At 39.1% G+C, this 23,801-nt stretch overlaps 1 protein-coding gene across 6 annotated transcripts in view; it reads left to right on the forward strand.

The window, feature by feature from the left end:
• SORCS2 (sortilin related VPS10 domain containing receptor 2) overlaps positions 1-23,801 on the forward strand; it is a 581,857-nt gene that overhangs the window by 463,279 nt on the left and 94,777 nt on the right. For all 6 annotated transcript variants that reach the window (XM_069794263.1, XM_069794279.1, XM_069794269.1 and 3 more), the window contains exons 5-8: positions 1,388-1,461; positions 13,657-13,721; positions 15,862-15,980; positions 20,129-20,218. In XM_069794263.1, coding sequence (XP_069650364.1) covers positions 1,388-1,461; positions 13,657-13,721; positions 15,862-15,980; positions 20,129-20,218 — 348 coding nt within the window. The remainder of the gene's footprint in view (positions 1-1,387; positions 1,462-13,656; positions 13,722-15,861; positions 15,981-20,128; positions 20,219-23,801) is intronic.

Genomic DNA, 23,801 nt, shown 5'->3' on the forward strand with positions numbered 1-23,801 from the left:
GCCCTGTCATTAAGGCATTTAGCTCTGAGAGCGAAGACTTTTTGATCCGTGATTATTTCTGTCTAGGCACTGACTGGGTGAATGCTAAAGTAAGCAGTTTGAGCCCCAATTGTAGTTCCTTACCCGAACTGTGATCTGCCTTCCTTAATTTAGTATGCAGTGGAACAAAGCCCAGTCATTGTGAGGTGCAGAGTAACGGGGAAATATTGTTTTATCTCTAATTCAGATTTTATTAAATTTACCCATAGAGTTTATGCTGAGATAAGTTACCTCAGCCTTTATCTTTACATATTAATATTGCTGGTTTTCTGTAGTAAAACATAATACATAATTGTGGGGGGGGGTGTTTCATTTGTTATTGAAACTGTCATTTTAAACAAAAACATTCCTTTATAGTCCTCATAAGACACTTTCCCCTAGAATAATGAGCAACTGAACTGGTGACTTATTCCCACAACAGAGAAGAACAGTTTTACTTGCCTTTTTTTCCCTATTTGAGATATTAAGAGAAACCCCATCATATGTAAATTGGATCAAATAAGAAATGCATGCAGACGGCAGGGGGCTTTAAATCTGCCTTTTTAGAAGTCTGATAGATATTTCCTTTTTTAACTGGAGGAAACACATTATGAAGGCAAATGCTGAAGGAGGGAGATTTTTGAGTAGTATTTTACATCCCACTTTATTCTGGGGGAAAACAGCTTTCATCTGCACTCTTGATATCCATCCATATCATTAGCATTTGGTTTTTTTACCAGGGGTGAACTGTTCAGAGGGAAAGTGGAGCTGGAGTGCTCCTCCTCCAGGCCATCTTCTGCCTCTCTGCTGAGTGACCATTTCTCACGGGTCACAAATTGCTATCCATGAAGGAAGCCCTTAAGTGCATCTCTCCTCATCAAATCTCTTAAGCATTTCTCTAATACCTTTTGGTCCTATTTTAGCAGAGTTTTAAATCCATTGACTTCCTGGCTTAAGTATTTTTGATGGCATTAAGGCCTGAAGCATAAAGGGAACATCTGTGCTTTTTTAGCCAATGAATGGGAAGAAGAAGAAAAATGTCCTTTTACCATTCCTCTTGTGTAACCATGCTGAGGTAAAAAAGAATCTGACCCAAAATCAACTGTGAATTGTTTTCATGGTAAACAAAAAGACATTGTCACTGAGTTTTGTTCATTATAGATTATATTTTAAAAGATTTTTTCTCTGAAAGTTTATTACTCTGAAAAACATTGTACAGAGTTCCTGGTAATGATTTTTTTTTTTTTTTAATTGGTGTGCAATCTGTCATTTTAATAGTGACATAGGACCTGTCTTTGAAGATGTACAACATTAACAGTTTCCTATCATCTAATTTTTTTTTCTCCTTTTTTTATTTTTTCTTTTGGAGGTTTATGTATCCATTGACTTGGGGAAAAAATGGATCCTTCTGCAGGAACGAGTTTCAAAAGATCATATTTTTTGGTAAGAAGTCCGTTATTTTCCAAATAAAAAATGAACAGAAAAAGTATTTCATTCTAATCAAGAAATATGTTTCCAGGGGTACTGATGGGGACAGTACGAGCCTTGGTGTCTTTTGCAGATTGAGTATGTCAGTGTTGCTGCGTCCACTATCGCAAATTCATACTCACACCAGTGATCATACTGTGTCAGCACATATAAGGGTTATAGGTCTGGATCTATGGAGCCCAAGATTTAAAGAGAGCTGTAATGTCCAATGAAATTGCTCTTTGTTCTACTGGTGAAATTGATCTTTAGAAAGGAGAGCAGTCTTTTTGCAATGAAAAATCTATAACATTTTTTTAGGAGAGGTTGAATCAGACCTATTAACTGGAGTCATATATAAACTTACACTATTAAGGAAACTGGTGAAAAAATATGACTTTATTGAGTACACATTTATCAAACGATTTCATTTTCAGCTCAAATATTTTGCAGTCTCTCAAAATGTTTAAGAAGTGATTTAAGCAAGTTGACAAAATGTTTGAAGAATAAGTCAATGCCTGTTTTATATACAAACAAAATTAATTTGAAAAGTGTATAACTTCTTTTACACCAAAATTAACCTTTTGATAGTGTTTTAATTAATCTCATATTTAAAAATTGTCAGTTTGCACACTCAACATTTACCTGATTTCTATTGAAAAAGCCAGAGAATTTACCCCTTCACATTTTACTTCAGTGTGTAAGTATGGACTGTGCATAACTAACTGAATCATTACCAATAAGTGGTATTTTTTATTATAGGATTAGTCGTAATGTGCTAGACACTTCCATTCCCTAAATGGCTTCTGATTTTAATTCTAGATGGTCTCTGATCTGTGTCAGTTGCATAAAGTGTAATTATCTATATGGCTATGAAGCCATATCTGGCTTTCAGCAATATTTTGTGGTTTGCTAGTGGTGTTGCCAGTATTGAAATGGATATACCTGATCCTGGTTGCAAGATTTGCGATGTGTTTGGCATTCATGCTGTGATCCTCCTCGTTCTTCAGGCAGTTGCTTTTCTCCTGAGTTGAAATGGCCATGCTCAGGTTGGGGGGGAGAAACAAACCCCCAGCCTGCTTAAACTGCTGGTGCAGAGGTTACAAAGCACGCAGAGCTGTTACGGTACCTACAGATACATTGGCCGCTGGCCCAAAACATAACTTGGCGAGTCTAAAAGTGTAGTGGCACGTGTGCTGCTGCTGAAGCTGAGCAGGGGGAGGTTGTGACACAGGGCAGGGGCTCATGGACAGGTTAAACCCTGTGTGAAGGAGCGGGGAGCACAAGGCATAACCTGCCCTGCTGCCCTGTTGGTGTAATTATCCCTGGACATATCAAGGGAGCTTTTTCACACTTCCAAGGGCCTCTTTTTCAGTCTGCAACCTACTTACTGTCCCTACTTTTAGAAAACCAGCCTGTGGCTGGTTTGTGGTAACACCCATCTGATTTACTCCAGTTTGTCTCAAGCTTTTCTGCTGAAATACTTGAGTCAGCCTGACTCTGCTTATTTGCCTCTGCAAAATATAGCCCTATTGAAGAAATTATTTCTTCACAGCAGCTGGAGTTTCATAGGCAATACACTTTACAGGTCTCTTAACTACCATGTGAAAGGGTATAATCATTTAGAAGTAACACAGTGGGTCAGAAATGTCATGTCTGCCTTAGAACCAATTTTTCCTTAGCAAGATTGTATAGGGTGTAAATCAGGAGGGCATGTGATTCTCTGTCTTTAATCAAAAAAAAATTTTCAAATATATTAGGTCTGAAAACCATCAAAGTCACTAACAGGTAAGAAAGGACAGTGGAAGCCTCCCTCTTGCAGACTTGTTTAATGGCGTTTTTCTTATCTGAGTCTAGGTATATTTAGCACACTTAAATTATGAAAAAACATAGCATACCACTGAAGTATGTGTCAGTTTTGCTCTGACTCAAGCAATCTGTCAGTGGTCTTTGTATGTAAGAATTAAAGCCAGCAAGTGCATGTTTAATATTAAGTCTGTATTTTGCTGTGTTTCAGAATCTTTATGTTTCCTTATATCATTCAGACACAATCAGGGAAGTGTCCTGGACCTTCGATAGGAATAACTCCTGTGTAGTACTTCAAAGTCATGGTTGTTCATAAATATCACATTCCTCTCAGACAAGAATAATAAATTCTAAGAGTCTGTACATTTATAACCATTAGAAATATTTTCTAGGTTTTTGTTTTCCCCTTTTCTGTATATAGACCATTCTGATTTCTTTCGAGAACTGTATCAGCCAGCAATAGTAAGGATTTGGGAGCAGACATTTAGTGCCTCATAAGTACCAAATGATCCTTCCCTTAAACATCCTTAGAAATAAAGAAATATAAATATATTTTACTTCTAATATCATATGGGACATTGCAGTATATAAAGAATCTGCTGCAAGTGGAGGGTTGGACATGACGGCTGTCCAGTGGGAGTTTGTCTGTCATTATGTGAAACTCTCCACTACTTTATGGCCTTCATCACCTGAGTTATCCAAATGCTAGATAGAAAGAAGTATTTGTGTAGTTTTCAACAGATGTAATAATATGGGCTTTGTCATACCTTGACTATTAGGACACTAAGTCCAGTATTGTTTTCTTGGCAATATAGAACATCTCATGTGTTAAAGATAGGTGAAATGAATTCAAACTAATTGTACATCTCACTATAAATGAGGGCATGTGTCTTGCTGATACTGGCTAGTTGTGCCAAGAACATGTCACTGGGCAGATCTTTAGCGGATGTTTCTTTGATTTCAGTCAAGTTTTGCCACTGAGGTTGATAATATAGCCTAAGATTTTTATTTCAGCCTGGTAACTACAAATATAATCAGTCATAATATTTTCCAGTGCTTTGTAAAAACAATTTTTTCCTGTGCCTCCAGCAGTAGTCAGATCTTCATGCATTTCCTGAAGAAGCATTTTTTTTTTACTCAATGAAAATCTAAATGCAGTTAATTTAGTGGGATATCTTATGTATTTATATTAAGGGAAGGTCAGTAGGGACCACATATTTTAAACCATTTATGTTCAGATCTTATACTGTAGGTTTATAAGCAATATATTAAAATAATCTTCTAGTCTTTATTTGCTTTTCAAGTGTTCTGGACCACCCCTTAAGTATCTTTGCAGATTTAATGTATGGAATTTGGTCTTTCATGACAGTGGAACTAATGGAAAGATTATTGGTATCAGTAGAAAGTGTATACTACCATCTCTGTTTTAGGAGCACAGAATATTTTCTTCCCCTCTGTGATATAGTGTGGCATTTTCTTGCCCCCTCCCAGCCATTTTCCCAATTTGTTTCATTTATTCTTTTGGAAAGGAAAGTTGACTAATCCTTCGTAGCAGTTCATCTTCTCTTAGCATCTTAGGAAGCAAAACAGGCTTCCTAGAGAAGTGGTTGATGCCCCCAGCCTGTCAGTGTTTAAGAGGCATTTGGACAGTGCATTTCATAACATGCGTTGACTTTTGGTCAGCCCTGAAGTGATCAGGCAGTTGGACAAGATGATCGTGGTAGGTCCCTTCCAGCTGAAACTATTCTATTCTAAAAACAAAAGAGCTGTAAGGCTGCAGGTATATGTAAAGATGGTTGCAAAACAGGTGAATTCTAGAAATGTATTTATTTTTCTTCAATTGTTTTCTCATTTAAGTTGAAATGAAAAAATCAAAATATAGGAAAAAAAACTGTTCAGAAAATATGGAAATACTGAAAATAACTGCTCTGACATTGTTAAAAAGCTTTTTTTGATTTTCAAAGCAAAATCATGAAATGCAGATTTGAAATTAATAAAATGAAATACTAAGTCACACTGTAATTCAAAACAAAAAAATTCTTTTTGTATCAACATTTAGAAAATAAATCTTTTATTTCTCTATAAATACCAGTTAGGAAGATTCAAATCCCCCCCATTTTTCAATGTGAAAAGTTATAATTTTGGGCAAATTCTTGTGCTTTAAAATTAAGAAACTTTGATTACCATGCCAGTTTTACTGCTGCATATAAACTGCAACTGGCCATGCAGTATTGCCCCAATGTGATGATTTCTGTTTAAGGGATTTTACAGTACCCATCTTTTATAAGTACTTTTTCCAGTTCTTGATGTATTTATAAGAAAGAATGCAAAGAGATATGACCTATCCCAGCCAAACATTAAACACCCACACATCACATGGTATGTAATTGGTTTTATATATATATCAAGCCCATTAAAAAAAAAAAAAATTATATTATGTGGTAATCCTTGAGAACAAGAAAGAGTAGTGCAGTTTGGGATTCCTCTGGCTCTGCTGCTATTCTTCTGTCCCCAAGGGTTATGCACCAGTTAAGTTCCTTTTGATTTCTCAAAATAGAGCTTAGTAATACATAAGCGAAGAATAGATTGTAAATCAGCTGTCTATACCAGCACAAATATAGCCCAGGACAGTAACTCATGAATCAGTAATTACCAGAGAATTAGGCCCGGCACATTTCCTTTATAACTCTGTCTAGAGCCTTAGAAATGTTTTATCCTTGACTCACTTGGATATGTGGTCCTATGCTATGGGTATCTGTTACTCTTATTTTTAGCTATAGGTTCTCCATTTTCATGAGAGGTGAGAACATAAAAATAAAAAATGACGAGTTTATTTGGGCAGAGCAGTTGTTCTCAGGGGACCAAACTTCTATTCTCATCATGAAATCCCATACGAGTAATCAATCACAGCCATACCCATTAATGTCAAGTGTAGCGGGTTTCTAGCTATTCAAGTGTCTGGTGAAAGAGGGGATTTCAGTGATGTTATGCCCTGAAGGAGAGAGAAATGCAAAGAGGATTTCATTGAGCCTTTAACACTGAAGTTCGTGTGAAAGGCTCTTGTGTGGGAAGCCAAGAATCTGTGTGGGCAGTCATTCTTACGTTTGACTTTTAATCACTTGGGATGGTATTTATTTCTATTTCTATCAGTGTGGTGATGTGTATCACTCTATTGGGTTTACGTGGCGAGGTTTAGTAGCAGGAGCATTCAGGGCTTCTGTGAGAAGAGACCAGGAGCTGTCCCCGTGTCGGACAGAGCCAGTTCCAGCTGGCTCCAAGGCAGACCCACCGCTGGCCAAAGCTGAGCCCTTCAGTGACGCTGGTGGTGCCTCTGTGACAGCATATTTAAGAAAGGGTAAAAAAGCTGCGCAACATCATCTGTGAGAGAGGAGTGAGAAAAACGTGAGAGCAACAGCCCTGCAGACCCCCAGGTCAGTGCAGAAGGAGGAGGAGGAGATGTTTCAGGCGCCAGAGCAGAGATTCCCCTGCAGCCCGTGGGGAAGACCACGGTGAGGCAGGCTGTCCCCCTGAGCCCACGGAGGTCCACGGGGGAGCAGATCTCCACCTGCAGCCCGGGGAGGACCCCACGCCGGAGCAGGTGGGTGCCCGAAGGAGGCTGTGACCCCGTGGGAAGCCCACGCTGGAGCAGGCTCCTGGCAGGACCTGTGGCCCTGTGGAGAGAGGAGCCCACGCTGGAGCAGGTTTTCTGGCAGGACTTGTGACCCCGTGGGGGACCCACGCTGGAGCAGTCTGTGCCTGAAGGACTGCAGTCCACAGAAAGGACCCATGCTGGAGCAGTTCGTGAAGAACTGCAGCCCGTGGGAAGGACTCACAGTGGAGAAGTTCGTGGAGGACTGTCTCCCGTGGGAGGGACCCCACGCTGGAGCAGGGGAAGAGTGAGGAGTCCTGTCCCTGAGGAGGAAAGAGCGGCAGAGACAACGTGTGATGAACTGACCCCAACCCCCATTCCCCGTCCCCCTGCACCGCTGGTGGGGAGGAGGCAGAGAAATCAGGAGTTGAAACTGAGCCTGGGAAGAAGGGAGGGGTGGGGAGAAGGTGTCTTTTTAGCTTGGTTTTTGTTTCTCACTACCCTACTCTGTTATTAATTGGTGATAAATTAAATTAATCTTCCCCAAGTCAAGTCTGTTTCACCTGTGATGGTAACTGGTGAGCAATCTCCCTGTCTTTATCTCAACCCACAAGCTTTTCATCTTATTTTTTCCCCCTGTGCTGTCATGTTAAGAAGGGGGAGTAATAGAGCGGCTTGCTGGGCACCTGGTGGCCAGCCAAGGTCAACCCACAGCAATGACAAACCACTCCAGCTCTGCTGTTTGGATAAAGGTGACAGGAAAAATGGTTTTGTTAAAAAGCATTTAAGCATAGGGAGTAAATAAGTAGCAGCAGACACTGGCTGTGGAGAGCATTGACTGAATCATTGAAGGTGCATCTTTCAAAGCAGATGCGAAGGCGTCAAGGCCTGAAACACAAATCAGTCATAATCAAATGTATTTTTAGCTTGTATGATTCAAATCATAGTTTTGTCTCCCTGAGTAACCGGGTTGCCAAGAGTCAATACCATTTGAAGCTACTCAGTGAAAACATTTGCATGCTTTTGACTTGCTTTCTAAGCATTGCCCTTAGCCAATTGCTAGAAATCAGTCACTATAAACTAGGAACTTGTTACCTTTTGGATAAACTTCATATTCAGAGATTATGAGAGGGGCTGATTGAGGAGACTGGCACATTTTCAAATGGCCTTTGATTGGAGGCTCTTGCACATCAGCAAGCAGGTTTGTTTTCATTTGGTTTTGTTTTCAGATGTCCTGTTTGAAGATGTCTCTTCATTAATATGCGCCCAAGGGAGCTGCATCAAAAATTTAATAATGAAAGGATCCATTGGAGATAGAGAAGATATATGTCCATAGCAGACTCCACTTGATTAGTGTTTGCAGTCAATGGCTCCCCTACAAAATGAGCCTGGACTGCTGGAAACAAAGAAGTGTTTCCTGCTTGAAGTAAAATACAAATCATGATTATCATAGCAGGGATTGATGCTTATGATTCACATTTTGAGATACATAGTGTTACATGTCAGTGGTGATTTTTGTTCATGTATATTACAAATACCAAATTTCAGGTGAGTATTGAAGTTTTTCTAATACTGCATTCAACTAGAGTGAGAAAATACTGGGGCAGTTTGTGAACAAGAGAGTTAGCTGAATAAAAGAGAAATTAGTATTAAAATAATGCCAAAGGTCTCATAATTGGAATTCTTAACAGAAAATTCTAAATTCTTAGAATTTTAGTGTGGTTATTTAAAAGTATAAAATACCTACTGGTTGTATCATGGAGTATACATTTATACACAGACCAAGGCCGATGCAGAGGGCTTTTTAGTCCCCTCCATTGCACCATTTTCATGCTGATGTAATGCTGTTAAGGTCAGTAGAATTACGTGGCAGAGCACTAATGCAGAGACGTGAAGAATTAGGTCATACAACAGCTAATCTTTCAGGAGAATGTCCCTAAAGTCTAAAAAAACCATATCCAGAAAAAAGGGCTCTAGTGTCCTTCAGGAGACCAAATTCAGGCCTGAATGGAAATAAAGGTGCCCTGATTTCCCTCTGCTTCTCATCGTGTTTTATTAGATGCAGCTTTATGACATGAATGAGGTTAGACCTGCAGAAAGGCTGCAGCAGGGCTGAGGCAATTGCACCTCTGCACCATCAAAAGGGGCTATCTTGCCACTTTTCTTCCACAGGATTGGTGCTGAACTGCTGGCATGATCCAGTGCTTTAAGAAATGGAAAACTAACCCCTCCAAAAAGTTCTAAAATTACAATCTGCAGGACTAGTTTTCCCAAGAGGCTCAACATGGTGTCAGACAAACACAAGGGAGATAATGGGAACTTGTGTTCACAGGAAAGGGAAGAAGCATATTGAGGCTGCCTATATTTACACCACCCTACAATCAAGTTGGGCTATTTTAATTCTGAAGTGGTGTAACCACACTGTTACGTGATCTGAAGTGCTGGCATGTTGCACTTGCCTTATCCAGCATGGTATACTTGGTCAGAAGATATTTCTTTTTCCTAGAGGAAGAATTGTCTCATCTAAAATTAAAGTTAGTCTGAATTTCACTGGAGATTTTAACGGTTGAATGTAAAACACTAAACCAACCCAAACCAGAAAACCCTAAATTCAGTTGAGAGCCTCCTTTACCCAAGTAACATAAATAAACAAAGAAATGGTTCCAGATTGCTGAGATACGAACTTTTCATTGCAAACTACTGTGAGAAGAAAAGTGGGGGAATTCTAACCAAACCAAATCAAAACCCCTGCTGAAGCTGAGAAAAATAAATAGTTCCTGAGAAAGTGCTTGTTCTATTTGGGAAAAAAGAATTAAAAATTGATGCTGAAATGTCAACTAAAAAGGAAGAAGCTGTTGTGATTATCCGGGTCCATTGCCTCTGTGTTTTATAAGACAGAACAGGTCCTATCCTAAAGCCAGCTGCAGGACAGTAAACTTGTGCTTGTGCACGGATGTGTGGACACAATCCTCACACTGGTACAATGCATTTGTGTTGTGGTAGTAGTAAGTTTGTAAATGAAAATTAAAAAAATAGTCTTAGATTTCTCCCTCAATATGAAAAAACATATAACTGAACCTTCTTTTAAACTGGATCATTTGCTCTATGTGTTCCTGTATGTGCATTGTTTGCCCACCATTTTAAGAAAGATTTATTGCGTGGGCAGAGGGACCTAGACTGTGTTTAGCCTGCATAGTGTCATACAACTTTTCCTTTGGTTCATGATTTAAGCACAAGTGAAATAATAGTATTGCTTTTAAAATTACTGTTGGCAGAGGAGTCCACTGAAATGAGGAGATTAGTTTATTCTTCAGGGATATAGCTTCAAATTCTTTGCATTAGTTATACTCTGTTCTGAAGCTTTTCTTAGCAACCATAATAGACGGGGTCTTTTTTTCAATAAAAGAAGAAAGGACTATTCCTAAGTGTTTGTAAAGCTAGGTAAAGGGACTGCGGAGTTTGGAAACTCTGCTCTGTAGCTGACATTCAAAAGTAGACTTTGAGGGTGTAACATCATCAGTGAATAAACAGTCTCTGCTGTTATAGCTCATCTGTACAACTAAAGTAATGAAAAAGACAAAACATATTTTTTAAATATTCTGCTTACTTAATTCATGCCTTTCAGAATGGATGAACTCTGCACTTAAAGGGTACATCTGACCTGTTAGACTTGTCTAAAGTTGGAGATCTACAGGTATAGCTTAATGATCATTTCTTTGGCAGCCTTGTGGCTTATACCTTTGTAGGGTCACCTTTAAATTAGACAATTCCCAGCAATGGGACCTGGCAAGTTCAATGGGATGGCTGAGGCGGTGAAGGAGAGGCAAGACTGGAGACACAGAATGGGGTGGCTTAATCTGGTAGAGCAGTGGGAAGAAATGCTTGTCAAACTGCTGCATGGAGCTGTCGTCCTAAACCTTCCTGGTAGTCAATGGACACCGTGGGAGGTGATCCAGCTAGTTTAGGAATAGAGGACTGACTTACCTTTTGGAAGTAACTGTTCTCCTGGTTAATAAAGGGTAGTTTTAAAAGGAGGGGTAAGGGAAATGTCTGAACTTCAGGGGGAAAAAGATATTACATTTTCCTGGCTGGGTTAAAAAACCCTTCCTTGTGATTTATTCACATCTACTCAAATAAAAGTCTAAGGGAGAAAAGTAGCCTGGATTGGAAACTTTCATTTTCTGTGTCCATGCAGTGTTCATTAGAGCAGATCAGTTACAACCTCTTGCACTGAAAGATTACACTGGAAACAAGATTAGAGGCTACTTGTGCCAGCTGCCACTGTTAGGAGGAACATGGTAGCCCTGAGATCGTTGTCACTTCTGAGCTGTTGAAAGAAATATGAGAAGGTAAAGATATTGACAAATACTTCAAACTGTGCTTATGAAATCATGTGTGATAAATTATAGATATAAGAGGTTGTTTCAAAAGTACCTAAAAACTATCTTTAGATTATTGATGCTGATCAGCATGTCAGGCTGAGCCTCAGAAAATTTCAACCCTAAAGTTTCTGTTAGTTTGTACTTCAGCTGCATGAGGTCCAGCACAAAAAGTAAAATATTCAGTAAACATCATTTTCTTCCCTCAAAAACCTGACTGCAGAGTTGATAGCAGATTTAATTTGGTGTTGTGAATATCTAGAAAAATAGATACAGTGCACACAGCAAAAATGTTCACAGATCCCTTCCCTCTGCTCATATATATTCTTATCAGACCTCAGTGAATATAACATCTTCTCTGACTTAAATGTGCTGCCTCCAAAATGCTAGAATAGTTTGTGTTTGAGAGACCAATTTCTTAGTAAATGCAAGATTTTTCCATGCATTTACTAAAAAATTCCCACTAGAAGTTTCCTTCACATCTCATGGCTTGGCAGGGGCTCATCCTTCCCCCTCCCCTTCCTTCTTTGGACTGATCATTTATCTTATTAGGGAAAAACAGCATATGTGATTATTTCTGGTTGTTATGCAGCAGTGGAAATCATCCAGTCTCTTCCCCCTGGCCTGCGTTCCCAAGGAGCCACCAATTACCGAGTCTGAGTTTTAACCGCTCCTCATAAATCAATGCTATTAAAATCATTAAACAATGATGTAATTTCAATCCAAAGTATAGCTTTATTGCATTTGATTATTAATAATTGTATCAAAATGATAATTTTCTCCTAAGTATTTTAATGGACTTTTAAAATATCTGCATCCAGCTGCACTTTATCACTCAATGTATCTCCTTTGCATGTCTTCAACTCACATCTGCTGACTCGATGGACTCTTACCGTGCTGTCATAGTTTAACCCCAGCCGGCAACTAAGCCCCACGCAGCTGCTCGCTCACTCCTCCCCGGTGGGATGGGGGAGAGAATCAGAAGAGTAAAAGTGAGAAAATTCATGGGCTGAGATAAAGACAGTTTAATAGGCAAAGCAAAAGCCGCGCACGCAAGCAAAGCAAAACAAGGAATTCATTCCCCGCTTCCTATCGGCAGGCAGGTGTCCAGCCATCTCCAGGAAAGCAGGGCTCCATCACGTGCAACGGTGACTTGGGAAGACAAACACCATCGCTCTGAATGTCCCCCCTTCCTTCTTCTTCCCCCAGCTTTACATGCTGAGGATGACATCCTGTGGTCTGGAATATCCCTTGGGTCAGCTGGGGTCAGCTGTCCCAGCCGTGTCACCTCCCAACTCCTTGTGCTTCCCCAGCCTCCTCGCTGGTGGGGGAGGTGTGAGAAGCAGAAAAGGCCATGGCTCTGTATAAGCACTTCTCAGCGATCATGAAAACATCCCTGTGTTATGAACACTGTTTTCAGCACAAATCCAAAACATAGCCTCATACTCGCTACTATGAAGAATATTAACTCTACCCCAGCCAAAACCAGCACACGCACCAGTGAAGAGCCTTGTGAAGAGCAATGTAGCTCTGCTAGTGGGGCCGGATTCTGCTTCGCTTAGTGACAGCACAACTGTCATCTCAAAACTTTCTCTGCAGAATCTGCCTGACTAATGACAATGGAAGGGCCAGAAAAAACCACAGCTGGGGCTGCCGTTCCCAGGTTGCGATGGAAGCCCTGAGGATAGAAAACTCATCTTTTGGCTGAGTATATTTGACATGGGAGTTATTAAGAGAAAATCAGCCTGTATTCCCATTACACCTTTTCACAGTTAAACTGCACCTTGATCAATTCTGACTGAATTTCCTTCTCAGGATATTCTTCTCAAAATTATTCTTCACCTTCTTCCTTTGTCAAGGCAGAATATACTCTTCTCTTGAATATACTAACCAAAGATATATCAATTTGTTTTGGAAGCTGTGTGTCAAGTTTAAGATATTTCTAATAAGAATGGAATCTAAGTCTTTTTTAGCACTAAATCTGCCTTGTAGTCTCAAATGTCAAACGTAATTGTAAAAAGATGCTCTAGCGCTTGCCAGTGCATGTGAATGTGTGCATATCTGTGTGTGTGTATATATATCAATATATATATCAATTTATGATTATGAAGTTTTGTTTCCAATTTCACATCTATTTCTGTTCTTTTCTCCAATTGATCCTATTTGTATGCATATTTTAGTGAAAGAGATTCTAAAGACATGTAAGAAAAACATAGTGTCAAGTACAGAAAAAATAGTTTCCTTCTAGATATTAGTAATAGGACATTATAAATGGGGTTTATTTTAATTTCCCAGCTAGAATGTTAAAGCTTTTTAGTATGAAATCCTCTCTTTTCTTCCATCCACATAATTACTATTCTATAGCTGGCTCTGCATAACTTGATTATATTATGTTCTCAGGGCCGTTGCTGGAGTTGACAGAGACCCTGATTTAGTTCATATGGAAATCCAGGACCCCAGTGGAGGTATGCAAATGAAAATGTTATCAATTGATACCCTAGTGTACAGTCATTTCTCTTTGTTTTAGAGTGTACTTTTTGTTTTTAAAACTAGCCGGAAGAGAAATTGTGCAAGTCAGATTCATTTTCTGCTTATCTGTAGTCAGCAAAGATGTCCTGTTGTATAAAAATATAGTATAATTTATAATTTACTTGTTTTCCACTCTAAGATGAATTGACGTCAAGATGCTATGCTCTGTTGAAAATGTCCATTAATAGTGCAATTTATTCTGGCAGTTAAACATTGAACATTTTTTCCTGATTTGCAAATGAAACTGGCAATGCAGTGTTAGTGCTGGGTAAGTGTCTGTTAAAGTGAATCATTGTGTATGTCAGTCCTGCTGCACTAACCACTGTCTCCCGGAATTTCCTCATGTTACAGTATCCAGCATACTTTGAGACTTCAAAAGGAAAATAAATGAAAAAGCAGATTAGCAGTCAGGATGTGCTGTACTAAAGACTCACCATGATTCCAAAAGCTTGTATAGTTTCTTGTTACCAATTGTACTCTTGAAAGATAATTTAATTCCTTGAATCACATCATCTAAGTTCCTGTGCAGTCTTAAAAATGAGCTGTAAAGAATGCATGGTTTTACTTTCCCTGATCCAGTAGCTTTTCTTCCTTTCAGCCCTATAAAGTTACCATGTTAAAATCCGGATGAAAAAGTTTCTAAATCTTTTAGCAGTGAGATTTCTGAGACATGGTGACCCCTACACAGCCCTATCAGCTGCTCTGTTTAGACACAGTGTGGATTCTTCAGGAGCTGGATGGAAAGAATTTTTTTTATTTAACAGAAACAGCAGAAAAAGAAAAACTCTCATGAAATATCTCCTGGTTGGGTTCTCGACAAACTGACTTTGTGCACTTATGGTCAGTACAAGCATCAGCATTGATTCTAGTGGAAACAGCATCTTTGTGCTACCTATCTGATGAAGAACTGTAATGCTTGTCATGTGAATTAAGAATAGCTGCAAGACTTTTCAATGGCCCGCTGCTGCGCTTGCTCAAATATCCTTGTGGTGATGATTTGGACATAAGCAGGAGAACTTGGATTGACTCCAGCTGCCTCTTAAACAGATTCAGATTTTAAAACAAATATTTCTATCATCTAGTGTACTGTTTTGGCATTTTCTAATTAAAAGTCACAAAGTGTGGAATGCATTTTCTATCACATTGCAAAAGTAATGAAGGATGTAGGAGTGCATTATTTGCTCTTTCATACTGTGTCTGGAGTGTGGGGAAAATTAGTGATCTGGACACAGGATTGTGTGTATAACATTTTTTCTCACTTCGTTTGGGAAAGTCACTCAAGTGCTCAGAAGCTTGTGATGAAGGGTGAGCTGTACAAGGGCTTGAATCTAGGAGAAGGTCTTTGGGCCACAGCTGGTGTAAGATATGATTATTGGCTCTGCTCTCTCTGATTAGAGCAGATTGCATCAAAGATGCAGTGATACTGTTCTAACAGCCCAGGCAGAGAGAATATTCCTTGCCCATTGCTAACTGGAGAGGAAGAGAGAGGCCATAGCCTCCACTGATATAATTCAGTCCAGGCTTTTTCAGCAAGATATTAACTCTGACTATAGAAGTCCTGCCCCAACAGAGCAGTTCCAATAGTGTGTTAATAGTGTATCTTAACTTCCCTACAGAGCTTTGAAAATAGTCTTTAAAATTCTGCATGCTGTCTATTAAACGGAGTCTGATTCTCTTCTCACTCATCACAATTTTATACTAGGGTTGATCTATTGATTTCAGTTATGTTGTGTCAGGCTGCCATTTGTCCAAGTGAATAATTTGGCTCTGTGCATAGGTTAAGTGAGAGAAGTGGCTCCTTCTATTATCCCCACCCATGACTGTCTCATTCATCTAACCCCTAATCTCTCTGGACCAGCAAAATTTGGATAATAACAGACTGCCTCCCGGGAATGATCTGAACTGTAAGCAGTTAATATATTCTCAGTACATTGGAGATTGAAAAACTCTTGTATGAGGGTTACAACTAACTCACTTGGCAAAGGCAGTGCTTTCCCTACATGAATAACATTTTAAACTGCTTGCTTCTTTTTCCCTTGATAGCCCTGTCATATGTTTCTGTCTCTCTTCCCTCAGGTTATCGCTACATCACTTGCCAGATTCAAAATTGCTCTGAAAAGACAATGACAGTCCAGTTTGCTGGTGGCACTGATCGGGATTCCCTGACCGTGCAGGATGACTACATATTTCTTCAGGTACTGCCACTTTCTGGAGAGACAGCACATTTTCAAAATCAAAAATAAAAATTTGAACAGTGCAGCAAAATTGTAATTTAGGAGGATGGAGAAAGCTGTTCCAGACTGTGAATGATGATTTATGAATTTTTACATGGAACAAAGCATTACTTTATCAGTCAAAAAAACCAATGCATCTTTAATTTGTGCAACCAGTTGTCTATATGGTTGATTTTAATTTATCACTGACCTAGCTTTAACTATATGAAAATTTTGAAGTGGATTGTGTGGTTCAAAGTTACTTTTTATGAATAGTTTTGTGTGTTAGGCAAAATGCAACCCTTTTGTTCTTACACTTACAACCTCTTCTGGGTCCTTTCTAGTACCTCCATAGCACAAAAAGGTTCCCTGAGAAGAGCATCCAAGGAAAGCCACTGAGAGAGTAGTGGCTCAGCTTCTTCATATGGATTCTTCTCTGAAGAGGTTTTGCCAGGAAAGAACTTATATGACTGTGTTTAGGAAGTGAAAGGGTGAAATGGCCATAGCTGGGGAGTTTGGAGCAACTTGGAATAGAATCACAGAATCAGTTAGGTTCGAAAAGACCCTTAAGATTATTGGGTCCAACTGTAAACCTAACACTGCCAAGTCCACCACTAACCCATGTCCCTAAATGGCATGTCTACAACTTGTGATGGTCCAAATTACATTGGGGTTATTTCATTCCCAAACTACAAGACCTGCATGCAGAAACCTGGGCTGGAACTCCATTAGCCTTATGGCACCAGTACAGCTCAGGCACACTTGAAAATTTCGTTTTATGTGCTCAGGACTGGTTGTGATTTGAATCTATCATCAGAGCTGCAAAATTCTCAAACAGTTATGTGCTCCCTCTTTTTTAAGATTTTACTAGGGAAGTTGCTTGTACTTTCCTCAGTGGTTGGCTGTCATTTTTCCCTTACTTTGATATGATTTGCTTGTTGCAAGGCTTGTCTATTTATTGACTTTTGCAGGAACGCAATATCACAGCAATGGATAGGTCTCCCCACTGCTGCCTCTGGATACATCTGATTGGCTTCTTTGCAGCTTTCACCCCTTGTGGCTGTTTCTTCCAAAAGGATCTGTAAATTAATAGAGACACAAAGGATCTGTCCTCCTCTTGTCTGCCACAGAGGATTCAAGGGCACACATGGCTTAGAACATTTAGCACCACAAAGAAACAGCAAAATGGATTTGGGAAAGAATTTTTGAATTAAAGTAGGCATTTTTCAGCTCAGGTCTAGTACTCATGGGACTCATTTTGCTCAAAGGTATTATTTTCTGTGGCTCCCCCCCAGGCACACTCTAAAATCCATTTCACAGTGTGTAGACGGTGAGAAGTGCTTCTCACCATGTGAACTTCCAGACTGCTCTGCTCAGCAAAACACTGGCTGCTTCCTCTTCAAGCATTTTGTTTTGCCGGATGTCTTGTATAATTGCATCTCGAGCTGTTGTTATTCTGTCTCATGCCAGGCATGGGCAGACACAAAATGGAAGTGCAACCTGGAAATATGCACATAAAGTAATAGGCAGTTGCTAATAGCAAAATGATGGCATTGGTAATGTAGTCTCTATAGTTTTGAGACATGTCAGTGCCAGTAGGTGAGATGTGCATGTGTTCCACAAAAAAGGGGAAATATCTCTAGTCTTTTCCTTTCAGACTTACCTGCAGTAAATCACAGTATGTAATATAAATCTCTCTTACTGCTACATTGGTTTACAGTTAGCCCTATCTATATTACTGCAGGATAGAATATAACTCTGGGAACCTACAGTCACATCTGAAGCACATCCACCCCTAAGGTGTAATGCAGGACACTTTACCTGCTCCAGTGAAACCACAGAGCAGCTGCACACCTGAGAAACAGCATACTTTTGAAACCATGTGGAAATTTGTTTATCATTAGACTAAAATATTGCTATATAAGTTAAAATATTGCTATATAAGTTAGAATCAGACCAGGGACTCCTCTTAATATCACATCAATATCTGTCAGAAAGAGGATGGGACAGAATCATCTGTGCAAAAAGAGAGGAGAGTTTGAAACTGTCTTATTGCCCCTGGCATCACTCACATCCCCTGAGCTGTGCAGCTGTGAATCAGAGCGTTGCAGGTCTGCACTGCTAATCCTCGCCCAAATCTCAGACTTTTACCATCTTAGAGGAAGATCTCAACCCCATTTCTTTAATATGTCTATATCCACAAAGATCAGGAACTTTCTAATACTCATTTCTTTTCTAGTTTGCACCAACAGTCAGACAGTTTCAGAGGTGATTTTAGTAGGAGGATTAAAGATTCAACACTGTTTTTAACCACAGACCAGCCGTTAATGTCAGTGAGGCTTGACACCACTAGCTGCTTCAACTCCGATTCTCTGCTGCCTTGCATCATCTTCAGTCATTTAAAATGAGTGACCAAAAAATGCATAATGAACAAGAAGGCTATGAAAAGGTGGATAAGACTGCTATTTAACACTAATTAAATAAATGGTGAGGTTTTGGGTTTAATCCATCGTTTAAGAAATCAGATTCCTAAAGGGCATCACATTTTTCTACCACAAAAAAAAAGGAAATTGGTTTCAAGAAAGAGTGAAAATTATTACAATATTAAATACTTGATATCTTTAAAATATTCAGGCAGGTGGACCTGCTGTCATGCATCAACTCTATTTTTGCCAAGCCAAGTTTGCATGCTTCAGGATAGACTGTCTTCCAAATCAGGTTCCCTTTTTAAACACAAAAGTTGAGGAGAAAAGCAGTGAGATTGGGGTAGGGTTTTAAATGGATTCCCTGCATCAAAGAGAAAAGGTGAGTCTGTTTGTGCTTCTGTTCCACAATCTGATTTCTCAAGGACAACCAGAGAAAAATTTTGGACATTTCACTTCTCCCATTTTCTTTTTCGGCCAGTCCATTCCTGTAAAGCAGCCACCCTTTATAAACTTAGTGAAAATGTCTGAATAGCCATTACCTAGCTGATCTTCGGGGGGGGGGACGACAGGACACAACGGACGGACACGTGAAAAAATGTGAAATATTATCTACCAAAGCCTAAAACCTTTGCTAATCTCATCTGATGGTGCTCAAGAGGCTTAGTTGGTAATGTGCCGATTTATATACCAGCACAGATTTTGGTATTACATTTCTAACTAGAAAAACCTAGGGAGGCTGTTAGTTGAGTATTTTCATCAATGTTTATTTAGAATCTTCCTTTTCGTACTTTGGAACAGTATTTGCATTGGGGTTTTTTGTGAATAAGGTAAAAGTCTTAAAATGACCAGTGTATCTGCTATAACAAAGAGGAGAAAGGGGCTAATGGTCATAGTCATACAGTGGTGTTCCTTTCAATGCCTGTTTCTGTTGGCTTTCTTTAGTGAAAATCTTCATAAGCCCCCATGTATTTTACATAAAACCTAATCTGCCTTCAGTTCCACACATGCAAGCAGTTGAAATACGTGTTTACCTCTCTATTTAAGCATATAATTGTGTCTTTAGGATATATCACTGACTTTCAAACTGACTGACCAATGGATTCAGAATTGCATCATTATCTTCTATGTGGCATGTCAGCATCTTGCACTGGGAAATGTTTTATCTTGTATAGAAAATATTAGTCAAATATAGTGAACGCTTTACATATGTTAGCGTGATTTATTCAGCCTTTTGTGCTCTGCTTTGAATTGTGCTGTTGGAGTTCCACTTGTCTTGAAGTACCTGATGTTCATGGCCAGTGTACCTCCTCCCTACCTCTTACCTGGAGGGTGTTGCTGCCTGGAATCCCATGAAAGGGCAAAGATACGGGATGCCAGTGGGTACAGAGATACCAGTAAGGACTGGGGACAGTGAGATGCTGAAGTCTCAGGTATCACCCAAGACAGCTGAAATGGCAAAAGAGGGAAGTAAATCACTTTTTTCTTCATAAAGAGGAGGAGAGCAAAAGAGTTTGAGTCTATTTGGAGTCTATTTTGTCATAACTTTTGATTTATTCTTTCAGGAGTACACTGTGCAAATTAATCACATGCCATAAAAGTGATAGCTATGTATTTCAGTTGCAGGTTAGAAAGAAAAAAAAATGTCTTCCATCTCAGACTCTTTAGACTTAAACTATCACAAGGTTTTGTTTTTGCTTTGTATAGACAACATCAGCAAATCGGACCAAGTATTATGTGTCTTACCGTCGAAATGGTTTTGTACAGATGAAGTTGCCAAAATATGCATTGCCAAAAGTAAGTATATACATTTTTCTTTCAGTTTATATATTTGTCTTCTTCTCTTTCTACCTAAACTAGTTTTGTTCTTTTCTTTTTTAAACCTCATTATTCTGAGATCACAATTTCTCCTTGTAAATGTTTCTGAATCCCATTTGAGGCATATTCTTACCCTACTGTTTTTATTTTTATTCTAGGAATATAGTAGCTCATTAACCACAGAGGGCAATAACATACGATAGCTTATTTGTCATCAGTTACTACAACAGTTTTTGAGCTTTGCTTCCGTGAAGCAGTGCTACACACCCAATGGCAATGTAATGATATTGAGCAAGCGTTCTTTCAAGAATCAATTACAGTTTAATTCCACATGGTGCTTTTGGTATAAGCATGAATAATAATATAAGAGAATTTTACCAGTTGATGGTGCTCTATTTCATTAAAGAATCCCAATATGGACTTTAATTACTTAACAAAATCACAAGGCTTGTTGAGAGGTTACTTCAGTCTAGCATATTTTTATAGTGACAGGGTTTCTGTATTTGCATAGTAAATTAGCAATAAAGCACAGACCTATTTACATATGGTCTAACTGATGCAATTGGATTTTTGTGCTGCACATAGTGTGTTTCCTAACTTTATTTATAGTTAGAAGGCTTCTGTAATCCTGAAGAAAAATTACTTGGAAGTTTTAAAGACCCAGCTGGATAAAGCCCTCAGTAACCTGGTCTGGCCTCACAGTGCACCCTGCTCCCAACAGGAGGTTGGTCTGGAGACCTCCTGAGGTTCTTGCCTTTTCACGGGATTCCGTGTGATCCTGTCGCTTAGCAGAGACCTGAGACATATTATCTTTGCATGTCTTGAACTGCACAGGTTTAATTCATTGCTCATCTAATGAAGAACACTGCAGTATAATGTATTTCCTTCTGTCACTGTTATAAACCAAAGAATGTGTTTAATGTCAGGTTTTTCATCTTTGATATTTTTATTTTAGTCTAAGTGGTAGTCTGAAGTCTTCTGGTTTTTAATGTACAACATATTAACAAAATCCTCAAATCAAATCCTCAGATATTAGTTGAATAAGAATCTGAAACTTGGATATGCTCCTAGTAGAACTATAGAAATAGCTATATATTTATTTATCTATCTGTCTATTTTGACAAGAAATGTATAGCTAAGGACAGGTAAATAGATCAACCCTTCCACAGAATTATCTCAGTGTTTTTATGGCCTTCAAAATAACCTTTATGCTTTCTTGAGGGAATTTGTAATTAGGAAAACAGCAGGAGAATATTCAGTTTAAATGTTAAAACATGCCAGATATGGACACCCCGAGGGACTGCAGCCCATATATGACCCATGCCAGGGCAGAAGAAAACAAGTAAGGAGCAAGGGAAGAAAGCAAAGAATAAGCAAGGAGTGGCAGAAAGAAACACTTCCACAGATGACCCCAACCTCCTGCACAGCCCATTGCCTCACTGAAGGAATTGGGAGGAACCAACTTACTCAGAGTAGAAACAAGAGAGTTGAGAGTAGGAAGGGGGAGAAAAGGTAGCTGAGCCTAGAGAAGGGGAAGGAAGGATGTTTCCATAAGTGTTTGCTTATGTGGGGGTTTTTTGTCAATATCCAAATCAGTAATTTAAAGTGTGTGTTAGCTGGCAATAAATTAAATCAGGTAACATTACCTAAGCTGTGAATGTTTTGCCCACAGCAAATTTCCTGAAGAAGCGTCAGCACGTTGGTGCAAGTGTTGACTATGCTAACTTGTGTGGGAAAATGTTGTGCATTGGGAAACAGAAGGGCAGAAATCTTCTAAGAGAGACCAGGGCATTGCTTCCTTCTGCTTCTGGATGGCCTGTGCAGGAGGAATCTGTACCTTTCCATTGCAGTTTCCTTCTCATGCCCAGTAATCTGCTGCCTTTGGCCAAGGCAGCACTGTTTGTCTTTCCTGATACTGCTGTCACATAGAAGATGGACATACTAACTCAATTTTTTAGAAGTTGTACAGAGTGTTATGATTATAGACGGTAGTTCATATTCCACATGGGGATGATTACTTCAAGCGTTCAGGAAAGTGAATTATTTTTAACAAGTTGGATGTGTACTATACCTCCTTAATGACACATGGCTCTCATTTAAATATCAATATTGTAGTACACTATATTAATGAAGGGCATGTTATTTGGGTTCAGATCTCGCTATCTGACAGAACTGAATAAATTGGTGGAGGTTGTCAGAACTCAAGAACTATATTAGACTATTGTCTTGTAGACATCCATGTTTCTAACAGGTGAGCTTGCATCAGTTATGAAGAAAAGCAGCAAATGTTACAGGAGGGCTGGAGACAACAGCGCACGGTAGGTGACCTAGATCTCTGTCCCATGGAGCTTTCCTTGGCAGCAAAATCAGTTTAAGAAGTCCTCCACAGTCACTTATTTCTACTACTCTTCTGCAGTCCCCGATGACCTCTGTTGTGTTCGTGGGACCACACTATAAACAAAATCAGTGTAGCAATCTCAGTGGAAAATAACCCTGAAAAAAGTATAATTTCTTGTTCAAAAATGCAGATCAAGAGGCGACTTGATTGTAGTGAAGAAGCCTCCTCATAGGGAGAAAATACTTAAAAGCGCTTTAGTAGAGAAAGACCCACTATAGCTGGGAGCTGAATCAAAATTAGAAACTGAGCTTGACTTCTTAATGGTGTTGGTGATTATGGATTTGAAAAATTGCCAAGGAAAGTGACAGATATTCTAGGTTTTGAACTTTTCAAGTCATAACTGAGTGCCTTTCTGGGAGATTTGCTCTAACCATATAGAAGTTATTTGCTCCTTGTGCATCTTATAAAATATGCAGAAATAATTGTTAGAAATTCTCTGGTTGGAAAGATAGCAGAGAGCAAACTGGAGGATCTAATCATCACTTTTAGCCTTAAAATCCATTAATCTGCAAAGGGTGTACAGTTTACCGGGCATATGCTCTTACTGAGTGCATTTCTGACATATTCAGAAGGTGTCAGTCATAACTCCCTAGTATTTCTGTCATATGTAGTCTGGATTGTTTGAAATAGTGCTGCATGCTGAATTCTTTGTCTTCGAAAATATGTTTTTTGTTTATTTGTCCTTTTTTTTTTTCTTGCAAAGCAGATTAACTCCAGACTTGACTGAATAAATAAATTAGAAGTTAATGGTTTCATTTTAGATAGTCAATAGCTAGCTAGGAACAGGATGACTGTGTCATTTGGAAAGGGATGTTTTTGTGTTCTTCGTAGTTCAGGCAGTACCCAATGAGTGGAACGAAATAAACTGTATCTCTTTAGCATTTTGATGATGCCTCCAAGAGAAGTTTCTTTGGTATCTGCACACAATAGAGCTGAAAATTTCACTAAGAGAGCCTGGAAGCTAGACATCCATTAGAACAGTGGTGAACATGAAAGATTTTAACCTCTTCTGTAAAAGATACTTTTTTTTTTTAAAGCTATTTGGTACCTTCACATTACAGCAGAAATTTTAGATACTGATGTAGATAAGAACACAGCTCTGACATTTTTCATCACACCATATTTCAGTGAGGATCATCTGAGTGCAGTTGAAATGTATCTTGC

Source organism: Haliaeetus albicilla, chromosome 1 (genome assembly GCF_947461875.1).
Source record: "Haliaeetus albicilla chromosome 1, bHalAlb1.1, whole genome shotgun sequence".
Classification (NCBI taxonomy): Eukaryota; Metazoa; Chordata; class Aves; order Accipitriformes; family Accipitridae; genus Haliaeetus; species Haliaeetus albicilla.